Below are 22,361 nucleotides of genomic sequence, written 5' to 3'. Positions count from 1 at the left end.
AGTCTCTTCTGTTTTGTCCCCCTCCCTGTTTTTATATTATTTTTGCTCCCCTTACCTTATGTTCATCTGTTTTGTCTCTTAAAGTCTTACATGAGTGAAGTCACATGATTTTTGTCTTTCTCTGACTAATTTCACTTAGCATAATACCCTCCAGTTCTATCCACATAGTTGCAGATGGCAAGGTTTCATTCTTTTTGATTGTCAAGTAATACTCTGTTGTTGGAGTATATATACTCCATTGTATATATATACCACCTCTTCTTTATCCATTCATCCATCGATGGACATTTGGGCTCTTTCCATACTTTGGCTATTGTGGATAGTGCTGCTATAAACATGGGGGTGCATGTGTCCCTTCGAAACAGCACACCTGTATCCCGTAGATAAATGCCTAGTAGTGCAATTGGTGGGTTGTCGGGTGGTTCTATTTTTAGTTTTTTGAGGAACCTCCATACTGTTTTCCAGAGTGGCTGCACCAGCTTGCATTGCCACCAACAACGCAAAAGAGATCCTCTTTCTCTGCATCCTCGCCAACATCTGTTGTTGCCTGAGTTGTTAATGTTAGCCATTCTGACAGGTGTAAGGTTGTATCTCATTGTGGTTTTAATTTGTATTTCCCTGATGATGAGTCATGTTGAGCATTTTTTCATGTGTTGGTTGGCCATCTGGATGTCTTCCTTGGAGAAGTGTCTATTCATGTCTTTTGCCCATTTCTTCACTGGATTATTTGTTTTTTGGGTGTTGAGTTTGATAAGTTCTTTATAGATTTTGGATACTGACCCTTTATCTGATATGTCGTTTGCAAATATCTTCTCCCATTCTGTCGGTTGCCTTTTAGTTTTGCTGATTGATTCCTTTGCTGTGCAGAAGCTTTTTATTTGGATGAGGTCCCAGTAGTTCATTTTTGCTTTTGTTTCTCTTGCCTCCACAGACGTGTTGAGTAAGAAGTTGCTGCAGGCAAGATCAAAGAGGTTTTTGGTTTTTAGTTTTTACAGTATAGGTGTTATACTTTGTTAAATTTATTCCTAAATATTTTATTCTTTTTGATACCATGGTAAATTGAGTTTTGATTATTTTTATTTTACAATTTTGCATTCCTAGTGTGCAGAAATTCAATTGAGTTTTGTATATTTTTCCTTTACCCTAAAAATTTGTTAAACTCATTTATTATTTCTAATAATTTTTTGTGGATTCATTAAAACTTCTGTATACAAGATCATGTCATCTGCAACTAGCAAGAGCTTTATTTCTTCCTTTCTAGTTTGGATACCTTTTATTTCACTTTATTGCCTATTTCCCTTTCTATAACGTGCAGTAGAATGTTGAATAGAATTGGCAAGAACAGACGTCTTTGTCTTGTTCCTGATCTTAGGGGGAAAACATTTAGCCTTTAACCATTAAGTATCATGTCAGCTGCTCTTACTTTTTTTTTTTAAATAGATATCATTTATATTAGATTTCTATGGTTGCTATAACAAATTAACACACACACATACAGACACGTGCACGCATACACACACACACACACACACACACACACACACACACACACACGTATTCTTTCACGGATCTGGAGGCCAGAAGTCTAAAATCAAAGTGTGAACAGAGGCATGCGCCCTCAAGAGGTGCTAGGGAAATTCCTTTCCTCTTTCAGTTTTTGGTAGCTGTCAGTATTTCTGGAGTTGTGGAGGAATTGTTCCATTGTCTGCCTCCAAGTTGTATTACCTCCCCCTCTTTTTTTGTGTGTCTTTTATAAGGACACGTCATTGGATTAAGGTTAGCTGCATAATCTGGAATGATCTCCTCTGCTCAAGATGCTTTATTTAATACATTTGCAAAGACACTTTCTCCAAATAAGGTAACATTCATACGTTCTAAGGATTAAAACATGGATATATCTTTTGGGGTGGAATATCATTTGGTCTTTATCAGGTTGAGGAATTTCCCTTCTATCCCTGTTTTGTTGACTGCTGTTATCATGCATGGCTGTTAGATTTTGTAAATAACTTCTCCTGTATCTTTTGAGATTATCATTTAGTTTTTTTTTTCTGTATTCTACTACTATTGTGTGTTACATTGATTTTCAGATGTCAAGCCAATTATGCACTCTTGGGATAATCTCCATTGGGTCATGGTGTATAATTCTTTTTATATGTTACTGGTTTTGATTTGCTAGTATTTTATTTAGGATTTTTGTGTCTCTTTTCTAAAAGAATATTAGTCTGTAGTTTTCTTGTGATATTGTTGGTTTAGGTATAAGATTCCTACTTTCTCATAGAGTGAGATGAGTAGTGTACCATCCTATTTTATATTTTTGAAAAATTTATGAACAATTCACATTATTCTTTAAATACTTGCTAGAATTCACCAGTGAAGCCATCAGGCCTTCCCCCACCTTTTTTTTTTTCAAATTTCCTTGGTCTCTTTATTTGTTACAGGTCTATTCAGATTTTCTGATTCTTATATCAGTTTGGGTGGTTTGTATCTTCCTAGGACTTTGTTTATTTCATATTGTTGTTTGTATGTAGTTGTTTAGTATTGGATTATAGGCTGACTTATTTCTGTCAGAATGATATGTGCCTTCTTAATATCTTGATTTTAATAATTTGAGTTTTTCTCTTTTTATTCTTGTTTAGTATACCTAAGAGTTTGTCAATTTTTTGATCTTTTAAAAGAAAAAACTTTTCGCTTCATTGATTCTCTCTATTGTGTTTCCAGTCTACATTATATTCTTTCCTGTTCCAATCTCTATTTGTTTTTTTAATTCTTTTTTGCTATGGGCTTTTGGTTTGCCCTTTTACCCAGTCTCTTAGGGTATAAGTTTAACTATTGAATTCTCATTTTTTCTTTAAGTACATGTGTCTACAAATATAGATTTCCCTCTAAAGTATTGCTTTTGGTGTCTTCTATGTTTGTCTTGTCTTCATTTTCATTCATCTCAAAGTATTTTCTAATATGCTTATGATTTTTTCTTTGACCTACTTATTATTTTGGGGTGTTTCATTTCCACATATTTATGATTTTTTCTCAAATAACTTTCTTTTTGTTTTAATTATTTTAATTCCATTATAGTTAACATACAGTGTAATTTTAGTTTCAGGTGTACAATACAGTGATTCAAAACTTACATACATCACCCGCTGCTCATCACAAGTGCACCCCTTCATCCCCATCACCTATTTCACTCATCCCCCCATCCATCTCCCCTCTGGTTTGTTTATTCTCTGTATGTTCTCAGTTTGTTCTCTATAGTTAATAGTCTGTTTCTTGGGGCACCTTGGTGGCTCAGTTGGTTAGGTGTCCAACTCTTGGTTTGGGCTTGGGTCATGATCTCCTAGTCTGTGAGGTTGAGCCCACGTTGGGGCTGCAGTTAGCAGCACGGAGCCTGGTTGGCATTGTCTCTCTCCTCTCTCTCTGCCTCTTCCCTGCTTTCACATTCTCTCTTTCAAAATGGACAAATAAACATTAAAAAGAATGAGTCTTTCTTGGTTTGTTTCTCTTTTTTTCCTTTGCTTGTTTTTTTTTAATGTTTTAAGTGTTTATTTTTGAGAGAGAGAGAGAGAGAGAGAGAGAGAGAGAGAGAGCCAACAGGGGAGGGGCAGAGAGAGAGGGAGACACAGACTCCGAAGCGGGCTTCAGGCTCTGAGCTATCAGCACAGAGTCAGACGCACTCACGAACCGTGAGGTCATGTCAGCTGAAGTCGGAGGCTCAACTGACTGAGCCACCCAGGTGCCCTGCTTGTTTTGTTTCTTAAATTCCACATATGAGTGAAATCATATGGTATTTTCCTTTCTCTGACTGACTTATTTCACTTAGCATTATACTTTCAAGCTCCATCCATGTCATTGCAAATGGCAAGATTTCATTCTTTTCTATGGCTGAATAATAGTCCATCATATGCACACACACACACATGCACGCACGCATGCACACAACTACACCCCACATCTTCTTTATTCGTTCTTCAGTTAATGGACACTTGTGCTACTTCCATAATTTGGTCATTGTGTCTCAAATAACTTTCTATTACTTATTTTTAATTTCATTCCATTGTAGTCAGAGGGCATACCTTGTATATTAATCTTTTTAAATTTATTGAGGTTTATTTTATGACCTAGTATATAGTCTGTCTTAGAGAATGTTACATGTGTACTTGCAAAAACTGTGTATATTGGTGGTGTTGGCTGTGGTGTTCCTCATATGTCTGTAAGGTTCGTACTAGGCAGATGTATTTCCTTGTTTATCATATAGTTCAGTTCATTTTTGAAAGTTAGTATTGAAGGTTGCTACTGTTATTGACTTACCTGTTTCTTCTATTATGTCCATTTTGCCCCATTTTGGGGGTGTTCTGTTGTAAAGTCATATGTGTTCATAATTGCTAGAACTTTGTGATGGAATGGTCCTTTTATCACTATGAAATATTGCTATTGAAGTCTAGGAACGTTTTTGTTTTAATGTCTGTTTTGTTTGATGTTGTAGCTACTACAGCTTTCTTATGTTTATTATCTGCATAGAATATTTTTCTATCCTTTTTCTTTCAATATATTTGCACCTTTCAACCTAAAGTATGTCTCTTGGAGAGCATATAGTTGGTACCTGTTTTTTTTTTTAATCCTGTCTCACAATCTCTGCCTTTTATTTGTATATTTTAATAGCTTCAATTTAATGTTATTTTTGATATATTTGAATTATCTGCCATTTTACTCTTTCTTAAATATCTCATTTGTTATTGTAGATAATAATGCTTTTTGTTACTCTTTTTTATTGCTCTTCCTATTAAATATTTTCTAGTGTAACATTTTAATTCTTTAATGGTTTTTAAAATAATTATTTTAGTTACTTGTTTAGTGTTGGTTTAGGGCTTATCATATATATCTTATCAGAATATACTTCAGACTTCTACTAACTCAACTGCAGGGAAATATAAAAATGTTTCTCTTCTAGAACTCTATTCTCTTATTTGTCTTTTTTTTGTGGTATGATAACTATATATATGTGTATATGTATATATATATAATCTATATATGTTACAAACTCAACAATATATTGTTATTGTACTAATTTTATATACTTTTGTATCTCAAGCAGATAGAGTATAAGGAAGAGCAAGTATATATTTCTTATGTAAACTTGCTATTAAATACTTTTTTGTGTTTCTTTTTCATTTGTTCTTGTTGATTTATATTACTATTTGGCATCATTTTCTTCAACAGAGTTTTGCTTCCCTCTGTCACTTTGCTGTTATTGTCAAATATATTACATTTCTATATGTTTTAGGTCCAGCAATGCACTTGTATATGTGTTGTTTTATAATGATTGTTTTTCCTTTCTAGCACTCTGGATTGATATACCTGATCCAAAACTGAACAACTTCCTTTAGTATATTGTAAGGAGGATTTTCTCCCCAAAAATGTGTTAATTTTTGTTCATCTTGTAATGTCTTCATTCTGTTCATTTTTGAGAGGTAATTTTATAAACATAAGATTCTTGGTTGACATTGTTTTCCAGATTTCTTGAGGTATAATTGGCAGATAAAAATCATGTATTGTGTATATGTGATGTTTAGATATATATACACGTGAAATGATTATCATAGTCAAGCTAATTAACATACCATCATCTTACATAGTTCCTGTTTTTTGTGTGTATGGTAAGAATGCTTACAATGCACTGTCTTAGCAAATTTCAAGCATACAATATAGTCTTATTAACTATAGTAACCATGCTGTATATTAGATCTTCGGAGCTTATTTATCTTGCATAACTGAAATATTGAATGCTTTGACCTATATCTTGACCCTCCCCACCCTCCCCCTCCCCGGGTCCCCCAGCTCTTGTAAACCACCTGTCTACTCTCTGCTTTTTTGAGCTTGACTTCTTTTTAGATTCCACATATAGGTGAGATCATGCAGTATTTGTCTTTATTTCACCTGGCATAATACTCTCCAGATTCAGGGGCACCTGGGTGGCTCAGTTGGTTAAGTGTCCCGTTTCAGCTCAGGTCATGATCCTGTGGTTTGAGAATTCAAGCCCCACATCAGGATCTCTGCTGTCTGTGCAGAGCCTACTTTGAAGCCACTGTCTTCTTTCTCTCTTCCCTCTCCTGCTCATATTCTCTATCTCTCTCAAAAAATAAATAAACATTAAAAAGTATTCTCCAGATTCATCCATGTTGTTGTAAATGGCAGGATTTCCTGCTTTTAAAAGGCTGAATATATGTATATATTTTCATTGCTGAATAACATTATGTATGTGTGTGTGTGTGTGTGTGTGTGTGTATATGTGTATATATATATATATATACACACACACTACATTTTCTTCATTTACTTACTGGTGGACACTTAGGTTATTTCCATATCTTGGCTACTATGAATAATGCTTCAGTGACCATGAGAATGCAGCTATATCTTTGAGATACTGATTTCATTTCCTTTGGACATACACCTTGAAGTGGGAATTCTGGATTATATGGTAGCTCTTGGTAGTTCTGGTTTTAACTGTTTGAGGAAGCTCTATACAGTTTTCCAGTTGATTATTCCAATTTACTTTCCCACCTTTTACTCCACAGCCTCAGCAACAGTTGTTATTTCTTATCTTTTGATTATAGCCATTCTAATAGGTGTGAGGTGATATCTCATTTTGGCTTTATTTGCATTTCCATGATGATTAGGGATGTTGAGCACTTTTTCATTTATGTGATGGCAGTCTGTGTGTCTTCTTTGGAAAAACGTCTATTCAACATCATTTGTCTATTGTTTAATTTGATTGTTCTTTTTTTTTCTGTTGAGTTATATGAGTTTTTATATATTTTGGATATTATATTTTCTCCATTCTGCAAAACCAAGCCCAGTGTTGAGGGCCTCCCATTTTTTTCCCCTTGGGCAGTGCTTGAAGTGTTCAGGGTTATGCATCTTCTTCCTGTGCAACAGGGTTGAGCCAGCTGTGTGTACTCATGAGCCATCTGCAGAAGCTCAAGTGTGCCACGTTGGGGAGGGAATTATGGATCTCTGGGGACATGTCTGTGCTATTTGAGGTATGTTTGCAGGTGATGTATCATAAGAAGTTCATGGATGGGCCTCTTGGTAGAGTTCATGAGGTGATTAGTAGAAACCTTAGCTCTTTGCTGAGTTTTGTGCCCTAGTCACTTTGAGTGCCCTTTTTCTTCCTCTGCCAGTCCTCTCATAGTTCTGGATGGGGTGAGAAAGAAGTGGTCTTGTTGGACATAATCCCACTTGGCTGTGGCAGCTAGACACATACTACGCTGTCATTGCCCCTGTGGGAGTAATTGTAAGTTGAAGGGGTTTCTCTTGGGAGTGCTGTTTTTGCCTTGAGGTGGGGGGGGGTGTGATGTGGTAATGTGAAACTGTTCTTACTCTCTTTCGTCCTCCTACTCTTGGAAGTTTTGCTCTAAGTGGTCCTGAGACTTCTCTCTGGACTTCTGGGCTCCCACAAAGGTGCTCTTGTCTCTACATGAGCTGATAAAAATCTGTTTTTGTGGGAGGATGAGGTCAGAAAACTCTTATTCCATCATACTACGTAGGTCCTGTTTTTTCACATTTTTTTCATTCAGCACACTGCATATGATGCATATGTTATCGTTTCCAATCCCAGGTTGGCTGTATGTCCTGTTGGGTTTCTCTTGTGTGCAAAAGCATCATCTTCCTCTTGCTGCTTTTATGATTTTCTCTTCCTTTGTGGTCTTCAACATTTTTACTGTTTTATGTCTGAGTGTGGTTCTTTCTGTGTTTTTTTCCTACTTGGATTTCATTGAGTGTTTTGGATGTGTATGTTAGTGTTTTTCATCAAATTTAGGAAGTTGTCAGACATTATTTCTGAAAAATTTTTACCACTCTCTCCTCTGCATTAGTGTTCTCAGTAAATGCATGCTGTGGCCGTTAATGGCACTCCACATTTCTTACAGGCCCTTCATTTTCATCTCTGTTCTTCAGATTGCTGAATCTCTTTTTCCTGCTTTCTACCTCAGTGATTTTTTTTTCTTCTGCTTGCTGAAATTTACTATTTACCTCTCCCATAAATTAAAAAATTTTAATTATTACACTTTTTAACTTTTTTTTTTTTTAAGTATTTTTTTTTTCAACGTTTATTTATTTTTGGGACAGAGAGAGACAGAGCATGAACGGGCGAGGGGCAGAGAGAGAGGGAGACACAGAATCGGAAACAGGCTCCAGGCTCCGAGCCATCAGCCCAGAGCCTGACGCGGGGCTCGAACTCACGGACCGCGAGATCGTGACCTGGCTGAAGTCGGACGCTTAACCGACTGCGCCACCCAGGCGCCCCTACACTTTTTAACTTTTTGGTGATTTCTGTATCTTTGTTGTTTTATATTTGATAAGGAATTGCCATATTTTCCCTTACTTCTTTAAATCTTGATGTCTTTAAGACTGAACATACTTGTAATAGCTGCTTTGAAGACCTTTTGCTTCATCGGACTTCTGGGGCCTCAAAAGCATTCTGTTGCCTGATTTTTCTGTGTGTATAGGTTACTCTTTCTTATTTCATCGCATGTTATAATTTCTCCTGAAAGCTGAACATTTCACATAATATAGCAACTCTGGGTCCTGATTTTTCTCCTTTTCTGGAACTGTTGTTTGTTTAGTGACTTTGCTGAACTGTTTCAGTGACGTCTTTTTCTTCCTCCAGTGGATCCTCTGATGCTGCTCCTCCCAGGAGGTAGCCTGGGGTGCCCCAGATCACCCCTGGGTGATGGTCGTTTTAGCAGGGTTCTCTTGGACTTTTCCTTCTGACCTCTCTGGTGAGCTGAGTGTATTACACCCACCTGCTAGTCACCACTAACTGTTGACTGATTGCTGTAGTATTCTCAACAATGCTCTGGGGCATTAATTGCTTCACAGTCTGTTTGAATCCAATGTCCATCCCTTTTCAGGGGCAGTCTTTATGAGGCCAGTCTTAGGGATTCTGACCCTCGTAGGGCTCTTCTTAGCTGTCTTTTTCCCTGCTTCTCTCTGGTGTACTTCTGTCTGTTCTACGTTTGAGCTTATTGTTCTCATGGAGCTTCTGGCTGTCTCAGTTGCTTACGACCAAAACCTCCGTTGTTTTTTTGAGTGCCCTTTAGGCTCGGAGTTTCCCCCCTTTTGTTACAAATAAACCCCGTTCCCTTGGGAGAGCTGTGGCACTCTTTTTCTTAGTCTCCCTCTCCCTGGTGTGGGGCAGGGTGAGACTCAGTGCCAGTACTTTCGAATTGTAGGTGGGTCAGTGGCTTGTCCTTTCTGGAGTGATAACACTGTGTTATGTGCAGGGCAGTGGATGGGGATGGTGGCCTTTGCTCTTCTCAGCTTTCATGTAACTTCTGCCCTGTGACTGATGTGGGGCAAAGAGTTGCTGGCCCTCTTAGCCTCCAAGGCCTGATGTATAGCTCGCACTAACGAATGAGGGCTAGGAAGAGGATGAGCATTCAGACCTCTCCTGCTTTCTCCTTGAATGGAGTTTCTACCACCAGAGCCGGGGGCCATGAGCAGTATTGTCTGACTGCTGTTCCTGGTTAGATATCCATCCATGGCCTGGAGAAGGAGCTCTCCCACCTGGGGTTCACCTTGTTTATCGTTGAACTGCAGAGGGAGGGTGCAGACACAGGGAAGGATGACAGCAGATAACGGGTCAAATATCATGGACTGCTGCCGTTCTTACTGAAATTTATAGATACTGAAATTGAGTAAATATTTATTGGCTGTAGGGTGCCTGGCTCACCCAATGGAAGAGCATGCAGCTCGATCTCAGGGTTGTGAGTTCAAGCGCCGTGTTGGGTGTACAGATTGCTTAATAAACAAACACAAAAAAATTTTTGTTTCGCTTTTTGCTAAATTTTTCTGAGAACTTAAATGTCGTTTTTGTAACTTTTGCCAATTATAGTTATTTTCCGATACAGTTTGTGGAACTTCTCATGTTGCCATTCTGGAAGTCAGCTCCATATTCTTTAGCCATTAATTGCTATAGGTTTTTGAGATATATATAGTATTTATACCTCACTTACTATACTATATGTACTAGGTTTACATTCTGATTCTTTTTTAGTACTGGTGCTTTTTATTTTAGAAAACTTACAAGGTGTTGACTCATATGTCATGCAGCTTTATTATACAGCGATACATTAAAGTGAAATATAATTGTGAGCATATGTTTGTAGTACTTTCTCTTAGTTAATTTTTCCTTGAACATTTATATTAATTTAATGTTTCTAAAAATACACGTGATTTTACACAACAATATGGATATATCTCAAAAACAATCTTGAGCAAAGGAATGTACACACAAATGAGTACTAGGTATATGATTTTACTTTATAAAGTACAAAGAAAATAATACAAATATAATAGACAATCCTAAAATTTGTGTGGAGCCACAAAAGAATCAGAATAGTGGTAATATTCTTTTAAAAATATATCTCAGTAGTGTTTACTTAGTTGTGTTCATCTTGTGAAAATTCATTGAATTTTAGACTTTGTGCACTTTTATGCATGTTATAGTTAAGAACTTAGATAATATACTATGAGATCCATATGAATTATTAGTTTTAACTGAATACAATTGAGAGTAAATTTACTATATTCGACATTCTATTTACTTTAGTATTTAAAATTGGTGGTACTTTGGTCCTCTAGTTTTAAGGACACTTGTTTCCTACTTTTATAAATGAAATAAAAGTTCATAATATACATTATTATAAAATCATGAACAGTTATGTTTAATATTGTTGTTTCCTCAAAGCATTTTAAGATACTGTGCATCTCAAAATACTTCAAAAATATTGAAATTTAGAGGCCATTTATGAGTTATTAAAAAATAAAGCATGTTATTTTCACAATTCTAAGGAAAATTCTATATGCAAGTTAGACCCTTTATATAGTATATATAATCAGGGAGGTCTTTTTATCCTGTGTAATACATTTTTAAATTTTATCCTGTAGGACTATTTTGAAAGAAAGTGGGTTTGCCAGATATCTTCATTCAGCTGTTCTTATCAATGGAGCTATGCTTATTTTTGGAGGAAATACCCATAATGACACTTCCTTGAGTAACGGTGCAAAATGTTTTTCTGCCGATTTCCTGGCATATGACATAGGTATGTATCTGTTAGGATTGTACATAGTAGGAAATATTAGCAATGTGTCATGTAGAGATTCTCAAATAATATTAATCAACAGCATGTGTATATGTCATTTTAGAGATAAATTTAGAGATAAATTCCAGGAGAACAGACATTCTAGGTTTGAATGTCCTTTTTGAAGGCTTTTGTGTAATGTATCCCTATGTGAGCAATTTATCAGTCTGTTGAGTTTGATTGTTGCCATATTAGTTTTGATAATAGATAATGGAGCACTATCAAGTTATATAAATTACAAATAGTAGGAATGCAAGCATTTTAGAGTTAGTGGGTATGAGCAAAGATGCATTTAAATCAAACACACCAGATATAGTTACTTGGTGTAGGAAGATGATAGAAATATAGACACAATAGAGCTAAAGAAGTAAGATCTGGGGACAAGATGGAAACCCAGAACATACCTAGGAATGAAAGTAAAGTATCTAAATAAGAATCTTTTCCAGAGAACCAGAAATACAGTGCATTTTTACAGTTCACTTGATTTTAATTATGCTATCTGTAGTCCTATCAATTTCTAAATATTAAATGAATGTATTTTTTGAAATACTAAATTTAGCTACCCAGTAGACTATTATAGTGAAAACATTTCTTTTCTGTGTATCATTTTATAGATAAAGCCTAGTTGATATTTAAAATATGTTCAGCAGTAGTTCAGAGCTCTTTTAATTGGTGGTGTAATGTAATAAACCAATTTTAAGCTATTAAGAAACATTCTGATGAATTAAGAGACCAAAGAATAACACATTTTATAGATTTAAGAGGTTTCCTTTGCTCTTGAAGATGATAAAGACACATAGTCTACTTTGAAAAATTATTTCAAGTGGTGACATATAAAGAAGTTATACCTATTAATATGAGATTTGATTTTATACTATGCATTTGGAAGGATATTCCTACTGATAAAAATAAACATGCTTTTTAACTCTAAACTGTGTGTGTATCTTTCTGTGATTAATTATTAAAAAGAATCTACTGCCTTTAGGATTTTTAGATTCTAAATAATTAAATATTTACCTTTTTGGACTAATAATTTGAAGTGATGATTTATGGTCAAAATTGGATCGTCTTGGCTTTTAGAAGGCTTGTAAATCAGTGCTGAGATCCCGAAAAATGGATTAAATGACGTAGTCAATCTAGACTCCTTATTATGATCTGTCATTGCCAGGCTGGGACCGTCCACATATTGTTTCGGCTGTGGTGATGAGACAGCAAGCTTATTTCCTTGGAAGTAGATGGTTTGTTTCCCTTTTACGAATAAAAATCCTAGAAAAGTGTAGAGTTTTGTTGTTATTGTTAAAAATCTATGAATTGACATTTTGAAACTTTCAAGATTCTTTAGGGAATTTCCACCTAATGTCTCTACTTTAATGAAGAAATTAATGTTGAGCTATTTTGTAGCTGACGTATTGAGAAATTATTTTTATTTCTTCCATATTGTTCAAGATTATTATATTTTAGATTTTATGTATCAAAACAGCTTACCTAGGTGAAAAACATTAGAGGTGTTAGTTTCAGAGAGGCGGGAGAGACAAAGGGAGAGAGGGGGAGAGAGAGAGAGAGAGAGGGAGCGAGATCAGATTATCATTATTCTAATTATTTGTTAAGTGTTTCTAAGAATTAGATACTATGCTAAGGGCTTTGCACACAACATCTTAACCTCTCTTGTAACTTTGTAACAAGGTGTTAATATATTGGTTTCCAGAATATTAAGCAGATGAGAGAAAAGGGAATTTGCCCAAGGCCATGCAGGCAGCAAGGGGTACGTATAGCTTTTGTAACTTGCTGTAGTCTTACCGCTTGACTACCACATGATGCTGGTTTTTTTTTTTTTTTTTGGTCCATTGTATGCTCTTAATTTTGGCAACAAATTATCAGACACCTATGTTTAATAATATTGCTTAATGCTGTAGAATGATAGAAGCAGATATCAGTTTCATTTTTCAAGCAAATTGTTCAAATGGAAGGAAGAACAACATTTTAAACAGTATTATATTTTAACATAACAGTAACAATTAACAAAGCATTAACAACATTAACAACAAAAATGTAAAGCAACCATATAATTCAACACAGGACAAAAGTATTTTGTTTTATCTCATTTGATTATTTTTGTGCAGTTCCCAGTAAAGTTCTCCCCCCAAATCTGTTATTATTCTCTTGGGTTTGTGGCATCAAAGCCTGAAATATTTTCCTGGAAAAAATATTTTTTTTATATTTCAGAAAATGTATTCCAGAACAATTGTTTTTCCTTATAGAATATATTTTTTTGTGGAAATAAAATAAAACCATTGTGTAATGAACCAACTGGAAAATAGATGTGTTTTGAAAAAAAGTCATGTTCCTAAATTTTCTCTTTAGCATATTACCCTTGGACTTTTATGTCATATTTACCTGGAATGCCTTGAGGAGCTAATTGATTGCTTTGTATTTTGTGATGTTTAAATAAATAGGAATATTTGTGCCATTTAATTTTTCATTGCTCCAAAAAGTACTATTTCAATCTTACTGCCATAGTAATTTTTATAAAGTGAATATTGTTCATCTTTGAGGATATAACCTTGCCTTTACAGTTCTCGTTATATTATAGATGATAGATATGGAAGGCACATGACACTAACTTTTTAAGATGGCTGTACCTTGGCATCCCCTTTGAAGGCTGTAGGGAAAAAAAAACCCCTAGATCTCTATAATCAGGTTCTCTTAGATCAGGCACTGGGCATCTATATTTTAAAAATAAGTAACCCAAGTGCAACTGGGAATAGACCCAGGGCTGGTGAATGGGACTGAATTAATTATAAAATGTAGAATGATAATATTACCTAATGTTCTAGTCTGTAAATGTAGCTTGAAGTCAGATAACTTTTTTTTTTATTATTATTGTTAGTGGTATTATTATTGCTTTCAGAAAGCCACCATGACACCTTATTCAAGATAAAAATGATCTTTGTGGTAAAGATAACCTTCTGCTAAAGATGTAATAGAAAAACATGCCTCATGTTGATCTCATATTACTAGACATTTATACTTTGAAACTCTTTGGCTGTACAAACTCCACATTATCCTACTAGTTAGTCTTCTAGGGTCAGTAGGAAAAAGGCATCATGTTGTTTGTTAGTTTGTTTTTCACATCTGTAAAGTGTCAGTAGGTGGTTTGACTGGGGATTTCAACACTTGTAAGTGGGAGATTGTCATGAATTGAAACATACCCTGAAATTGAACTGGATTTTGAGATAATATTTCATAATCATCATATGAATAGCTATTACAAGAATTTTTGGTAGGCCTAACATATAATTGTGATGCTTTTAATTACAAATGGTAGTTGTTATTCTTCAATAAGAAAATTTACCCAGCGGTTAAGAAAATGTATAGAATTCTGAAACAAGATGAAGGACAACTCAGAAATACACTGATCATATTTTTTTCTCAAAAAGATAGTAGAAACATAAAAATGTGATTTCCTAGGTTAGATTACTTCAGAATAGGAGAGGGAGTAGGATTTCTATTAGAAATATATCTTGCAGAAAGCAGATATACTGAAACTGAAGCTGAAACTTTAAATCAGATTAAAATAATAAGAGTTTTCAAAATTTTATTTATTTTTTTTTAAGTAAGCTCTACATCCAGTGTGTGGCTTGAACTCACAACCCTGAGATCAGGAGTCATGTGCTCTACTGAGTGAGCCAGCCAGGTGCTCCAATAATAAGAGTTTTAAAAATAATTTTTTTGAGCGTGGCAGTTTCACTTATGATGCTAATTTCTTTGTACATAATTATTTAAAAACAAACTCAGTAAACAAAACTGAAAAGTAATTTCATATTTGCAGAAGTAATATTTTAATTGGTAATGTGTGAAAATGTATATAGTTAACCACATAGTTAAAGCACACTAAAGTTATAATTCACTGTACACTTAAAAATCACTTGACTAGTTTACACAGCATAGCATGCATATTTTTGTACACCCCTGTAGAGTGTGTGTGCATGTGTATGTGAGTGTACAATGGGTATAATTTTATAAGACTTATAATTTCATTAAAAATCATACTTAAAACATCTATTAAAAATTTTTTTAAACATTTATTCATCTTTGAGAGACAGAGCGTGAGTGGGGTAGGAGCAGAGAGAGAGGGAGACACAGAATCTGAAGCAGGTTCCAGGCTCTGATCTGTCAGCACAGAGCCCGACACAGGGCTCGAACTCACCAACCGTGAGATCATGACCTGAGCTGAAGTCGGACGCTTAACCGACTGAGCCACCCAGGCGCCCCTCTAATTATTTAATTTTTTGAACACTTCAGCAAAACGATAAAAATTCCAACTTGCTTGCTCTTTATGTTTAAAGCTATTTTCATTTTCTGGAAGTTATTTTGTTCATATCTTTGTTAATCAACATCTCTCTATGGCATTTGTTAAGTTCTTAGGGCCCTTCTTGGTGAAAGCAGCATGCTTTGCCTGGCCACCTGAAAGAACTCTCTTTGTCCATCAGAAAACCTCTTAGAATTATTCACACATTTTTTTTTCACTGAATTTAGCCAACTACTGTATTTAACTTTACTGTATTTTTTGCTCAAGGGGTTCTTTTTCTTTGTATAATTTACTATTACATAGAGGAAATAGTAGCTTCTTCTTTTTAAGAAAGAGTCCAGTAAGTAAAGGAAGAAGTGACTTCATTTTGAGAAAAGGGAGAATATTTGTCAAATGTTTCCTATGGTGCTTGGCACTTAACAAATGCTTTATAATATAATGCTGGTAACACCTAATAACATCTGTGGTAGCATGTATTACTGTGTTCATTGATAGAGAAGAAACTAATTTAGCATGTTTCAACCCAAACTCACATAGGTCATAAGATTGTATATTCAGAATTTGAACCCAAGCCTAAGCTCAGATTTCTTTTGAATCTACCCTATAATTTGATACTGACTTTTTCCCTGATTTAACAAGAAAAAAATCTGAATGATCTTTAATTGGGAAAAAGGCAAATAATATTTGTTAATGTAGCAAGACACTCAGAATTAGTTTTATTAGGAGATTTAGAGCTAATCAGATTTGTAAAGTCTATTTGAATTTTATTGTGCCTCCCCTCTCCAACAAATTAATCAGAAAGTAGCAACCTCTGGATAGAAAATCAAGGAGAAAGAAAGGAATAATGAACAATAAATCTCCATTTCTCTTACCAGATCTACTAGCATTCTGAGAGATTGTTTTAAATGCAAAAATTGCTGAATAAAAATTCTTGTAATAAATATAAAGTTGAACAGAAGTTTTCAAATGCCTTAACAAAATCCCAGGGGAAGAAAGGCAGGGGAAAGCAGTCATGAATATAGAATCAAAATTTAAAAGAAATTGTTAGCAAATAGAACTCAACAGTGTTTCAAAAGTGTATTAAATTATGACCAAGTAGTAGTTATTCTAGGAATTCATTTATGATTCATTATCAAGGAATCTATAAATATCATTTATTACATCAAGATTATTTATGGAAGCCAACAGGAAATATCAATGTATATTAAAACCATAAAATCATTTCAATTAAGATTGAGAGTCAAATAGTGATACACACTTTTCCTGACAGAGAATAAGAAACTAAATACATGGTTATTGAGTGGGTGTCAGGGGACGAAATCCTGAGTGAAACTGTGGGTATGAATTAGATAACCTAGAAAAAGTGTGCACCTTTTACAACATTAAGAGGAGTTTTGACCTAATTGGGGAAAAACCCAGTGAAGCACCATCGTTTAAGGGGCAGGTGGGAAAACATTTTTGGCAATATTTTCTATTGTAATTTTTCTACAATATTTTCTATTATAAAAGTATACAAACCATTAATAGAAGTTTTACCACGTATCCATCTAGTTTTGAGTCTTGCATACACAATCTGTGTGTTCTTTTTAGTAATATGAATACTGACGTTTCAACTGGCATTTCAAGTGGATTATTAAAAGAATCTTTAAGATGTGTTCTTAAAGTATTACAGATACATATTTTCATGAAAAGCATGAATATATATAGGAGAATTAGCCAATGAATATTCATTTTCCGCCTGTAATATATTATGCATCGTTGATAAAATAAACCAGTCTCTGAATTTCAGCATAAGTTCTTAATGTAAGTATGTGGCCTCTCATAGGTAGATAATTCCAGTAGTACAGTGTTCTGACTGCTGAAATGCGGGTTTGAGAGACTGATAACTCTAATTTCTTGATCTTCTGTGTATTGAGTGTATAGTTTGTAAATAAATATTTAGTACCTTGCAGTATAAGTTTTTTTATATCTATATTCTAGAGAGTATATTTTACTTTGGTTGTTAGTCCTGTATGGCTTCTCTGTTGGCATGGAATAGTATTTCTGTCAGTTTTCATGATGTCAGTAGCCATGTGGGTTTTGCTTTCATTTGTGTAGACTTGAACTGTTTATAAAGTGATAATGACCTGAGTGCTCTGGAAATACACTGTCTTGGTAAGACATAACAGTTATAGATTGTAGTCAGATTAATAATATAACAGATTTTACAGTGTAAGAATGGGAGTAGAGTACGTGTAAACAAATTATATTAATTAAACATTGAGCTTTAAGGCATTTGAGAACTTCTACATCTTACAAGAAAACCAATATGTGTTATTTGAATCCTGATCAAGAATGTGAAAAATCAGCAACAGAATTCATACAGCTGAACATTATGTTTTGTAGTTATTGAGGAAGCTGGAAGGGATAAGTAGAGAGTCTGTTTGTAACAACTGCTTCTATCTGTTTCTTTTCTCATTCTCTTGAGAAGTCCTGGCGTGTTGGGCAAACATCAGCAAGCATGAAAATGTCTATAAGTGCGAAAGTTGCTTACCTCAACAAACTTTTCATAAGCTTGAAAGTTAAATTCGGTTATTCCTACATGGTTTTATGAATTAAAACGACTTGCCAGCAATTTTAAGAAACGGCAGAGGAAACCTCACATTTATTGTATTGTATCAGTCAGTATAGGTTAGGTTATACTGTGGCAACAAACAGTCCTGTCAGTTTGGGTTCTCTGGAAAGCACATTCGGAGACTGAGTTTAGTGTTCAGGGTGCTTATTAGGTCATTGGGATGAACAGCTATGAAAAGGAGGAGGCTGAAGCAGGATTAGACAGAAGGAAAAGTCAAGCAGACTTTAAGGGAAGGCCACATCCAATCCCAGGGGAACTCTGGAGTTGAAATGTCCGTCAGAGTTGTCCTTTGTTAGGACTTTTCATCACAGTTCATTCTTTGAGCTACTCAGTTTACTTTCAAATATATTTGCCAATATATATTTCATTCCTTGAGCTCCTCTACCATTTCAGTGACCCATTCTTAACAGGGAAACTCAGATTATTGCTTTGGCTTCTGCAGCTGGTCTCAGGGCTGCGATTGATACTCGTCATGTCCCCCTCCAGTATTCTTTCTAAATATCCCTTCTCCTCAGTTGGAATCTCTTCTCTTCTCTGTATCTTGACCCGGACCCTTACCCTTGGGTATTTGAGTCCTTGATCATCATATATCTTCTACTGTGGGTATTGAACTTGCCCATTTACCATCACCCTTGGTGAGAGGATACCACAAAACACCTAAGTGAATCACCTGTGTATGAAACCTATTCCCCTGCCCTCATTTTGTAACCTCGGTCCTACTTCCCTTTGACAATCAAAGCCAATTATCCTTGCCAATATGATGACTCCTTTTTTGCCTGCTTTCTGGTCCCTTGACACAAGGACCCTGAAATACCAAAGTGGCACTATAGCTTGTAGTTCAATGGGATATTGCTGGGGCCCCTGCCAGAGTATTTCTCCTTTGGGGAAGAAAATCTCTAATCCTGCAGAGTCCAGATTTCCAGAATAAGAAGCACAAGCTACTCAACTGTATCACTGAAAGTGAGGCCACTAGGAGTGGCTTTCACTCTTTGGGTTCCTGGACCTGTGTATTCTTCCTACTGGGGACAGAGGACCATTTAAAGTTGCTTAATTCCAAGGTTTATCCTGCATCCTGGTGCTTCAATTGTGCCTATCCAAAAACCCATCACATTGTGTTGTATGACCATGTATCCCATGGTTATGACCTCATTCCTGTACTTTGTTTGCTGTAGTGTGTCTCCTGATAACATAGGATCCCATGCTGCTTGATCAAACACTTCATAATTTTCAGGTTAAGACCATGTGGTTGGGAAAGCAAACTGATACTCAGAATATTTATCTCTTCTTGTCATAATGAATTGTTGGTTCAACTAGGGTGGAAGGGTCCCAATGTAGTCAACTTGTCGCTAAGTATATATATAGTTGGTGTTCTTGGGGAATGGTTTTATCTAGAGCCCAGAGTTGATATCTTGCTGTCAGGATGGATATTTGCCAGTAACGTCTGAAAGATCAGCTTTGTTTAGAGGAGCCCAGGCAATTGCCTTTCTACATGACCTCCATCTCTCTACCATGGCTAGTGTATTCATGCTAGTATGCTAGCACTGAGGTGTTCTGTAACGGAGACTAACTGATGTTAGCTGTATTAGTTGTTTGTCTATTGTTTATTGTCTCTTCCATGTTAGATGCTCTCTGATGCCTTTAATTTATGTCACAGAGTTCTTTACATTTTGTGCTCATTCAAATATATCCATGCTCATGTTCACTCCAGACCCTCCTTCTTTCTGATCTTTTGATATTTTTTTCTGGGCTGCTGACCTGTCAGCTAGGCCACTGTTTACTGCTTTTGGGCCATTTCTCTTTGGATACGGTGTGGATGAACACACTGCCTCAAAGGCCTGCCCACTTGGGAGGTTTTTTCCTTTTTCACTGTTTTTCAAGGCCACTCCGAAGTGAGGCTGTCTATGTGATGTCTACTTTTGACTTGTGCTCACATATCAGGCTGAAATATTTGCATTTTTCTCCTCTTGGTATCTGGGCATAGAGGATTCTTCATATGACCACGGTTGTAAGATAACAGGTGTTGGTGTAACACTTGTAGGTAAAATGGGGTCTGAGCTACCGGTTCATGCACATTGTTTGTGCATCGTGATTTTGCTCATGCTTGATCTTGGGTGCCACTTCCATTTTTATGTTCTTACTATTCTTGGTAAAAGAGCCAGCTCATGATATGAAACTCTGAACACATGGTCACTTGATAACCCATGTCACCGACTCCATCTCTACCAGGGCCGAATAATGTGGCAGAAATGAGTATAAACTTTTCCACCATGGATGGCATGGCCTTTGACATGTGTATGGGGTCTGCATTGGGATTTGCTCACTGGAACTTTCTGTATTTTCATGTGCTACTTTTTCCAACAGTGCCACCACCAATAGCCATAATTGTATTGGGTCATGCAACCTTAACTTCAGGGCTGTGTACCTGTGTAGGTGAACCTATAGCAGAGCTGTTCCCTACCCTAGCATGTACTCACAGCTGGCAGCCTTTCATGTTGTTCAGGATGTGGGTTGGAGTAGTATTTCCAGGACTGAAATACGCTACCTTCAGAATCCAAAGAGACCTACCAGGTGGTTTGTTTTCTGCCTTTCTCGGGAGTTGCAAGATGTAGTAATTGGTCTTTCAGTTCAGATGAGCTGTCTTAGAATGTTCTTGACCACTGGATCCCTAAATATTTTACTAGTATGAAATCTGAATCTTTATAGATTTTATCTCCCACCCCTTGAAGCATATATGTCTTAACAAGGCCTCCATTGTCTTAGTCATTCCTACTCATCTGGCACAGTTAGAATGATGTCATTAAGGTAGTGGAACAATGTAACGTTCTGCAAGATGTCCAATAGGACCAAATGTATTCTGACCGTGTTATGACAAAGGAGGGAGACTGATCCTGAGGCAAAATTGTGAATGTATACTATTTTCTATTCCATATAAAGGCAAACTGTTTTTAATCCTTTTTTTGATAGTGTTAGCAAAGAACACATTTGCTAAAAATGGCCATTTTGCAAAGAGACGCATTTTGCATAGTGCCTGCAATTTGGGTTACTACTTACTAGTAGGCTCTTGTCATCTTCCAGGCTTTGTTTAGTTTGTGGAGCCTAGACTGGTGATTTGAATGGAGATTTGATGGGGTCCATTATCCCTGCATTCTTTAGATTCTTTAGGGTAATACTAATTCCTGCCACCCACACTCCCTGGAATGTAACATTAGTTTAAGATATATTATCCAGGGGGTAGTTGTTTCAGAAGTTTCCACTTGATCTTTTCCACTGTGATAATCAAGGACCCAATGTCAGTGTTGTGCCATTTGCCAGAAACATGCAGGGCATGACCACTGCATAGGTCTGCAGATGTAGTGGCTCATTTTGAACAGGACCTTGGCCAGGATATCATTAATTATCTCATTGCCATATATCCCTATTATAAAAAGAGGCCCTGATGACACTTTATATCTATGGGTGTCAGTGCTAACTCAGACCTGTGTCCAAAAGTACTTGAAATGTTTGTGTTGCCTTTTCCAGGTTAAGTTTACTCAAAGAAATGACCATGGGTGCCTTTGATGAAGAAATAGGGGAATTATTACCATGAACACTTGCTGTGGTATCATAGGGTTGTTCCTTTTAGGTACCAGGATTTTAAATATATCAAATCTGGACTTCAAAAATAGCTCAACTCCAGAAACTTAGCACTACGTTGTGACATTTTATTGCAGCATCTACCATGAGCCTCCTGATCATCCATCCTTGATTTCTTCTGTTGATGTAAGTTAGGTAGTAGTGTCCTACTGTCCTACTGTCTGGCTGCCTATTTTGCTTCTAGGGATGCTGCATTCTATTAAATATCTTCCTAATTTTCAATAAGTTAGTCTTGACTGACACTCCCAACTTTGCTGCTTACTATAAATATTGCCCTCTACTTGGATTGGATTTTGATGGTTAAGTGTCACCGGTTGGGCTCTATTGTCCTATTGTCTCCATCAGTGAGTTCATTTCTGTTGTGGTTTCTCCTACCATCAGCTTTGGCCTGTGGAGGAGGCCAAATCTTACTGATTCTAGTGTCCCTTTCTCCATTCCATTCTTCATGGCTTTGGCAAATGGCATACCTGCTGTCTCTTTCCATAAATATAATGACTTGGTAGATTTTCTGGCATGACTTAGTATATGGACTAAGAATGCCCACGTTTATGGACTTTTTGTCCCTTGCCTTTACTCGTTTCTATGGCAGTTCTAGCATTTTGATTTTACTTAGCAAGGGCTGTATTTTTTCATGTTTCTAGGAATCTTCTTTTTCTTCTTTAGC

General features: G+C 36.0%; 1 protein-coding gene across 2 annotated transcripts in view; it reads left to right on the top strand.

The window, feature by feature from the left end:
• The window catches only part of ATRNL1 (attractin like 1), a 789,020-nt gene that overhangs the window by 117,939 nt on the left and 648,720 nt on the right, over positions 1-22,361 (top strand). For both annotated transcript variants that reach the window (XM_030334763.1, XM_030334762.1), the window contains exon 10: positions 10,948-11,102. In XM_030334763.1, the coding sequence (XP_030190623.1) occupies positions 10,948-11,102 (155 nt within the window). The remainder of the gene's footprint in view (positions 1-10,947; positions 11,103-22,361) is intronic.

This window comes from Lynx canadensis, chromosome D2 (genome assembly GCF_007474595.2).
Source record: "Lynx canadensis isolate LIC74 chromosome D2, mLynCan4.pri.v2, whole genome shotgun sequence".
NCBI classification, from domain to species: Eukaryota; Metazoa; Chordata; class Mammalia; order Carnivora; family Felidae; genus Lynx; species Lynx canadensis.
This window is presented reverse-complemented; position numbering and strand designations above follow the sequence as displayed.